General features: G+C 48.2%; 1 protein-coding gene across 6 annotated transcripts in view; it reads left to right on the top strand.

The window, feature by feature from the left end:
* LOC106568550 (protein Hook homolog 3) overlaps window positions 1–10,000 on the top strand; it is a 63,757-nt gene that overhangs the window by 43,262 nt on the left and 10,495 nt on the right. For all 6 annotated transcript variants that reach the window (XM_045692669.1, XM_045692672.1, XM_045692671.1 and 3 more), the window contains exons 14-15: window positions 3,686–3,826; window positions 8,132–8,219. In XM_045692669.1, the coding sequence (XP_045548625.1) occupies window positions 3,686–3,826; window positions 8,132–8,219 (229 nt within the window). The remainder of the gene's footprint in view (window positions 1–3,685; window positions 3,827–8,131; window positions 8,220–10,000) is intronic.

Below are 10,000 nucleotides of genomic sequence, written 5' to 3'. Positions count from 1 at the left end.
GGAAACACAGCTAGCGTTAGTGTAGCGTAGCGCAGTCTAGCGGCTGGAAACACAGTTAGCGTTAGTGTAGCGTAGCTCAGTCTAGTGGCTGGAAACACAGCTAGCGTTAGTGTAGCGTAGCTCAGTCTAGCGGCTGGAAACACAGCTAGCGTTAGTGTAGCGTAGCTCAGTCTAGTGGCTGGAAACACAGCTAGCGTTAGTGTAGCGTAGCTCAGTCTAGCGGCTGGAAACACAGCTAGCGTTAGTGTAGCGTAGCTCAGTCTAGCGGCTGGAAACACAGCTAGCGTTAGTGTAGCGTAGCTCAGTCTAGTGGCTGGAAACACAGCTAGCGTTAGTGTAGCGTAGCTCAGTCTAGTGGCTGGAAACACAGCTAGCGTTAGTGTAGCGTAGCGCAGTCTAGTGGCTGGAAACACAGCTAGCGTTAGTGTAGCGTAGCGCAGTCTAGTGGCTGGAAACACAGCTAGCGTTAGTGTAGCGTAGCGCAGTCTAGTGGCTGGAAACACAGCTAGCGTTAGTGTAGCGTAGCTCAGTCTAGCGGCTGGAAACACAGCTAGCGTTAGTGTAGCGTAGCGCAGTCTAGCGGCTGGAAACACAGCTAGCGTTAGTGTAGCGTAGCTCAGTCTAGTGGCTGGAAACACAGCTAGCGTTAGTGTAGCGTAGCTCAGTCTAGTGGCTGGAAACACAGCTAGCGTTAGTGTAGCGTAGCGCAGTCTAGCGGCTGGAAACACAGCTAGCGTTAGTGTAGCGTAGCGCAGTCTAGTGGCTGGAAACACAGCTAGCGTTAGTGTAGCGTAGCGCAGTCTAGTGGCTGGAAACACAGCTAGCGTTAGTGTAGCGTAGCTCAGTCTAGTGGCTGGAAACACAGCTAGCGTTAGTGTAGCGTAGCTCAGTCTAGCGGCTGGAAACACAGCTAGCGTTAGTGTAGCGTAGCTCAGTCTAGCGGCTGGAAACACAGCTAGCGTTAGTGTAGCGTAGCTCAGTCTAGTGGCTGGAAACACAGCTAGCGTTAGTGTAGCGTAGCTCAGTCTAGTGGCTGGAAACACAGCTAGCGTTAGTGTAGCGTAGCTCAGTCTAGTGGCTGGAAACACAGCTAGCGTTAGTGTAGCGTAGCTCAGTCTTATGGCTGGAAACACAGCTAGCGTTAGTGTAGCGTAGCTCAGTCTTATGGCTTGAGGGTAGAAGCTGTTTAGAAGCCTCATGGTCCCAGACTTGGCACTCCGGTACCGCTTGCCGTGCGGTAGCAGAGAGAACAGTCTATGACTGGGGTGGCTGGAGTCTTTGACAATTTTTGGGGGGCCTTCCTCTGACACTGCCTAGTATATAGGTCCTGGATGGCAGGAAGCTTGTACACATTACGAGTACAGATTATTGTATAGGACAATATAGAAATGTTAGGTTTTGCTGGTGCCCTCTTCACGACTGTCTTGGTGTGTTTGGACCATAGTTTGTTGGTGATGTGGACACCAAGGAACTTGAAGCTCTCAACCTGCTCCACTACAGCCCCGTCGATGAGAATGGGAGCGTGCTCGGTCCTCCTTTTCCTCTAGTCCACAATCATTTCCTTAGTCTTGTTTACGTTGAGGGAGAGGTTGTTGTCCTGGCACCTCATGGCCAGGTCTCTGACCTCCTCCCTATAGGCTGTCTCATCGTTGTCGGTGATCAGGCCTACTACTGTTGTGTTGGAGTCGTGCCTGGCCGTGCAGTCATGAGTGAACAGGGAGTACAGGAGTGGACTGAGCACGTACCCCTGAGGGGCCCCCGTGTTGAGGATCAGCGTAGCGGATGTGTTGTTACCTACCCTTACCACCTGGGGGGGGGGCCTGTCAGGAAGTCCACGATCCAGTTTCAGAGGGAGGTTTTTACTTCCATGATCCTTAGCTTAGTGATGAGCTTTGAGGGTACTATGGTGTTGAACGCTGAGCTGTAGTCAAAGAATAGCATTCTCACGTAGGTGTTCCTTCTGTCCAGGTGTGAAAGGGCAGTGTGGAGTGAAATAGAGAATGCATCATCTATGGATCTGTTGGGGGCAGTATGCAATTTTGGAGTGGGTTTAGGGTTTCTTGGATGATGGTGTTGATGTGAGCCATGACCAGCCTTTCAAAGCATTTCATGGCCACGGACGTGAGTGCTACGGGTTGGTAATCATTTAGGCAGGTTACCTTAGTGTTCTTGGGCACAGGGACTATGGTGGTCTGCTTTAAACATGTAGGTATTACAGACTCGGACAGGGAGAGGTTGAAAATGTCAGTGAAGACACTTGGCAGTTGGTCTGAGTACATGTCCTGGTAATCCTCCTGGCCCTGCGAATGTTGACCTGTTTTAAGGTCTTACACAGACACGAGACAATCATCAGATCCAACCAACCAATCCAATCAGATCCAACCAACCAATCCAATCAGATCCAACCAACCAATCAGAGCAGATCCAACCTATCACAACCAACCAATCATATCACATCCAACCAATCATATCACATCCAACCAATCATATCACATCCAACCAATCATATCACATCCAACCAATCATATCAGATCAGATCCAACCCAAACCCGTGACATTATTTAGAATTCTGAATCCAGACCCGCATCGGGTCTCAGGTATTCGGGTACAAGTGGATTTGTGAATGAATATCTCTAGTTTGAATACAGCCTTACCACTGCTGTAACCCCCACAGGCAGCCTTACCGCTGCTCTAACCCCCACAGACAGCCTTACCGCTGCTCTAACCCCCACAGGCAGCCTTACCGCTGCCGTAACCCCCACGGGCAGCCTGACCGCTGCCGTAACCCCCACGGGCAGCCTGTCCGCTGCCGTAACCCCCACGGGCAGCCTGACCGCTGCCGTAACCCCCCACGGGCAGCCTGACCGCTGCCGTAACCCCCACGGGCAGCCTGACCGCTGTCGAACCCCCACGGGCAGCCTGACCGCTGCCGTAACCCCCACGGGCAGCCTGACCGCTGCCGTAACCCCCACGGGCAGCCTGACCGCTGCCGTAACCCCCACGGGCAGCCTGTCCGCTGCCGTAACCCCACGGGCAGCCTGACCGCTGCCGTAACCCCCACGGGCAGCCTGACCGCTGCCGTAACCCCCACGGGCAGCCTGACCGCTGCCGTAACCCCCACGGGCAGCCTGACCGCTGCCGTAACCCCCACGGGCAGCCTGACCGCTGCCGTAACCCCCACGGGCAGCCTGACCGCTGCCGTAACCCCTACGGGCAGCCTGTCCGCTGCCGTAACCCCCACGGGCAGCCTGACCGCTGCCGTAACCCCCACGGGCAGCCTGACCGCTGCCGTAACCCCCACGGGCAGCCTGTCCGCTGCCGTAACCCCCACGGGCAGCCTGACCGCTGCTGTCCCCATTAGCCGACGCCATGGAGACAGCTAGTCTTACTGCGGTCGGACACATAACTGACAAAAACATCACAGACAATATACTTTACAATTTACATACGTTTAAACAACATGAAGATGTTGAAGCTGTATAATAGCTAATGTCAACGTGGTGGACGGTAATGTCGGCTAGGTGGTGGACGGTAATGTCGGCAACGTGGTGGAGGGTAATGTCGGCAACGTGGTGGAGGGTAATGTCGGTAACCTGTTGGACGGTAATGTCGGTAACCTGGTGGAGGGTAATGTCGGTAATGTGTTAGATAGTAATGTCGGTAACGTGCTGGTCCTCTGTTCCAGAGAGAAGCTGATCAGACTGCAGCATGAGAACAACATGTTGAAGCTGGCCCAGGAGGGGTCCGATAACGAGAAGATCGCTCTGCTGCAGAGTCTACTGGAGGACGCTAACAGCAGGAAGAATGAACTGGAGACAGAAAACAGGTGCACACACACTACACACACACTACACACACACTACACACACACTACACACACACTACACACACACTACACACACACTACATACACACTACACACACTACACACACACTCTACACACACACTACACACACTATATACACACACTATATACACACACTACACACACACTACACACACACTACACACACACTACACACACACTACACACACTCTACACACACACTACATACACACTACACACACTCTACACACACTACACACACACTACACACACTATATACACACACTATATACACACACACTACACACACACTACACACACACTACACACACTCTACACACACACTACACACACACTACACACACACACTACACACACACTACACACACACTACATACACACTACACACACTACAGGCACACTCTACACACACACTACACAAGCACTACACACACACTACAAACAATCTACATAATCTCTACACACACTCTACACACACACTACACACACACTATACACACACACACTATACACACACACACTATACACACACACACTATACACACACACACTATACACACACACACACTACACACACACTACACACACACTACACACACTCTACACACACACTACACACACACTACACACACACTATATACACACACTACACACACACTACACACACACTACACACACTCTACACACACTCTACACACACTCTACACACACACTACACACACACTATACACACACACACTATACACACACACACTATACACACACACACTCTACACACACTCTACACACACTCTACACACACTCTATATACACACTATACACACACTCTACACACACTACACACACACTATATACACACTCTATATACACTCTACACACACTCTACACACACTCTACACACACTCTACACACACACTACACACACTCTACACACACTCTACACACACACTACACACACACTCTACACACACACTACACACACTATATACACACACTATATACACACACTACACACACACTACACACACACTACACACACACTACACACACACTACACACACTCTACACACACACTACATACACACTACACACACTCTACACACACTATACACACACTATATACACACACACTACACACACACTACACACACACTACACACACTCTACACACACACTACACACACACTACACACACACTACACACACACTACACACACACTACATACACACTACACACACTACAGGCACACTCTACACACACACTACACAAGCACTACACACACACTACAAACAATCTACATAATCTCTACACACACTCTACACACACACTACACACACACTATACACACACACTATACACACACACACTATACACACACACACTATACACACACACACTATACACACACACACACTACACACACACTACACACACACTACACACACTCTACACACACACTACACACACACTACACACACACTATATACACACACTACACACACACTACACACACACTACACACACTCTACACACACTCTACACACACTCTACACACACACTACACACACACTATACACACACACACTATACACACACACACTATACACACACACACTACACACACTCTACACACACTCTACACACACTCTACACACACTCTATACACACACTCTACACACACTCTACACACACTCTACACACACTCTACACACACTCTACACACACACTATATACACTCTACACACACTCTACACACACACTACACACACTCTACACACACACTACACACACACTACACACACACTATACACACACTACATACACTCTACACACACTCTACACACACACTACACACACACTACACACACACTACACACACACTACACACACACTACACACACACTACACACACACTATATACACACTCTACACACACTCTACACACACTCTACACACACTCTACACACACACTACACACACACTACACACACACTATATACACACTATATACACACTCTACACACACTCTACACACACACACTACACACACACACTACACACACACACTATACACACACACACTATACACACACACACTATACACACACACACTATACACACACACACTATACACACACACACACACTCTACACACACTCTACACACACACTACACACACACTACACACACACTCTACACACACTCTACACACACTCTACACACACTCTACACACACTCTACACACACTCTACACACACTCTACACACACTCTACACACACACTACACACACTCTACACACACTCTACACACACACTACACACACACACTACACACACACTACACACACTCTACACACACACTACATACACACTCTACACACACACTACACACACACTACACACACACTCTACACACACACTACACACACACTACACACACACTACACACACACTACACACACACTACACACACTCTACACACACACTATACACACACTCTACACACTACTCTACACACACTCTACACACACTCTACACACACTATATACACACACACTATATACACTCTATATACACTCTACACACACTCTACACACACTCTACACACACTCTACACACACTCTACACACACACTACACACACACTATACACACACTCTACATACACTCTACACACACTCTACACACACACTACACACACACTATACACACACACACTATACACACACACACTATACACACACACACTATACACACACACTACACACACACTACACACACACTACACACACACTATATACACACTACACACACTCTACACACACTACACACACACTACACACACACTACACACACTACACACACACTACACACACACACTATATACACACTCTACACACACTCTACACACACACTACACACACACTATACACACACACACTATACACACACACTATATACACACTATACACACACTCTACACACACTCTACACACACTCTACACACACTACACACACACTATATACACTCTACACACACTCTACACACACTCTACACACACACTACACACACACTACACACACACTACATACACACTACACACACACTACACACACACTACACACACACTACACACACTACACACACTCTACACACACTCTACACACACACTACATACACACTCTACACACACTCTACACACACACACACTATATACACACTATACACACTACACACACTCTACATACACTCTACACACACACTCTACACACACTCTACACACACTCTACACACACTCTACACACACACTACACACACTCTACACACACTCTACACACACTCTACACACACTCTACACACACTCTACACACACTCTACACACACTACACACACTCTATATACACACTATACACACTATACACACTATATACACACTCTACACACACACTCTACACACACACTCTACACACACACTATATACACACTATACACACTCTACACACACACTCTACACACACTCTACACTATATACACACACTATATACACACTCTACACACACACTATACACACACTATACACACACTATACACACACTCTACACACACTCTACACACACTCTACACACACTCTACACACACACTATATACACACTATACACACTATATACACACTATATACACACACACTACACACACTCTACACACACTCTACACACACACTACACACACTCTACACACACTCTACACACACTCTACACACACTCTACACACACTCTACACACACTCTACACACACTCTACACACACTCTACACACACACTATACACACTCTACACACACACTATACACACTCTATACACACACACTATACACACACACACACTATACCCACTACACACACTATACACACACTATACACACTATACCCACTATACCCACTACACACACTATACCCACTACACACACTACACACACTATACACACTATACCCACTATACACAGTATACCCACTATACACAGTATACACACTATACACAGTATACACACTATACACACACACACTACACACACACACACTACACACTATACACACACTTTATACACACTACATATGTTTGTCCTTGTGAATACCTAAAATCAATTTCTATTAAAAATCCTATTGTCTCTAAACCTAGTTCTAATCCTGATTGTACCCCCCCCACCCCGTGCGCTGAAACATGGTGTGTGTGTGTGTGTGTGTGTGTGTGTGTGTGTGTGTGTGTGTGTGTGTGTGTGTGTTTCAGACTGGTGAACCAGAGACTGATTGAGGGTCAGAGTCAGGTGGAGGAGCTGCAGAGGAATCTTCAGGAACAGGGCTCCAAAGCAGAGGATGTGAGTACCACTAAACTGATCTCAGATCAGACCATCTTCAGGAACAGGGCTCCAAAGCAGAGGATGTGAGTAGCACTAAACTGATCTCAGATCAGACCCTCAGCCCATCTTCAGGAACAGGGCTTCAAAGCAGAGGATGTGAGTACCACTAAACTGATCTCTGATCAGACCATCTTCAGGAACAGGGCTCCAAAGCAGAGGATGTGAGTACCACTAAACTGATCTCTGATCAGACCATCTTCAGGAACAGGGCTCCAAAGCAGAGGATGTGAGTACCACTAAACTGATCTCAGATCAGACCATCTTCAGGAACAGGGCTCCAAAGCAGAGGATGTGAGTAGCACTAAACTGATCTCAGATCAGACCATCTTCAGGAACAGGGCTCCAAAGCAGAGGATGTGAGTACCACTAAACTGATCTCAGATCAGACCCTCAGCCCATCTTCAGGAACAGGGCTCCAAAGCAGAGGATGTGAGTACCACTAAACTGATCTCAGATCAGACCATCTTCAGGAACAGGGCTCCAAAGCAGAGGATGTGAGTAGCACTAAACTGATCTCAGATCAGCCTCTCGGACCATCTCACCTGCTGCTGTTTTATAGAGACGGTTTATTACATTACAACGATCAGAACAACTATTAAAGAATTGGACACTACAGAACCTGTCATCCTGGGGGGTGTTCACATTACACTACAGAACCCCCTGTCATCCTGGGGGTGTTCACATTACACTACAGAACCCCCTGTCATCCTGGGGGTGTTCACATTACACTACAGAACCCCCTACAACACCCTGTCATCCTGGGGGTGTTCACATTACACTACAGAACCCCCTGTCATCCTGGGGGTGTTCACATTACACTACAGAACCCCCTGTCATCCTGGGGGGTGTTCACATTACACTACAGAACCCCCTGTCATCCTGGGGGTGTTCACATTACACTACAGAACCCCCTACAACACCCTGTCATCCTGGGGGTGTTCACATTACACTACATAACCCCCTGTCATCCTGGGGGTGTTCACATTACACTACAGAACCCCCTACAACACCATGTCATCCTGGGGGGTGTTCACATTACACTACAGAACCCCCTGTCATCCTGGGGGGTGTTCACATTACACTAGAGAACCCCCTGTCATCCTGGGGGTGTTCACATTACACTACAGAACCCCCTACAACACCCTGTCATCCTGGGGGTGTTCACATTACACTACAGAACCCCCTACAACACCCTGCCATCCTGGGGGTGTTCACATTACACTACATAACCCCCTACAACACCCTGTCATCCTGGGGGTGTTCACATTACACTACAGAACCCCCTGTCATCCTGGGGGTGTTCACATTACACTACAGAACCCCCTGTCATCCTGGGGGTGTTCACATTACACTACAGAACCCCCTGTCATCCTGGGGTGTTCACATTACACTACAGAACCCCCTGTCATCCTGGGGGGTGTTCACATTACACTAGAGAACCCCCTACAACACCCTGTCATCCTGGGGGTGTTCACATTACTCTACATAAGCCCCTGTGATCCTGGGGGGTGTTCACATTACTCTACATAAGCCCCTACAACACCCTGTCATCCTGGGGGGTGTTCACATTACACTACAGAACCTCCTACAACACCCTGTCATCCTGGGGGGTGTTCACATTACACTACAGAACCCCCTACAACACCCTGTCATCCTGGGGGTGTTCACATTACACTACAGAACCCCCTACAACACCCTGCCATCCTGGGGGTGTTCACATTACACTACAGAACCCCCTG

The sequence above is a fragment of the Salmo salar genome, chromosome ssa13 (genome assembly GCF_905237065.1).
Source record: "Salmo salar chromosome ssa13, Ssal_v3.1, whole genome shotgun sequence".
NCBI classification, from domain to species: Eukaryota; Metazoa; Chordata; class Actinopteri; order Salmoniformes; family Salmonidae; genus Salmo; species Salmo salar.
The sequence above is the reverse complement of the archived record's forward strand: the minus strand, read 5'-3'. Positions and strand labels throughout refer to the sequence as shown.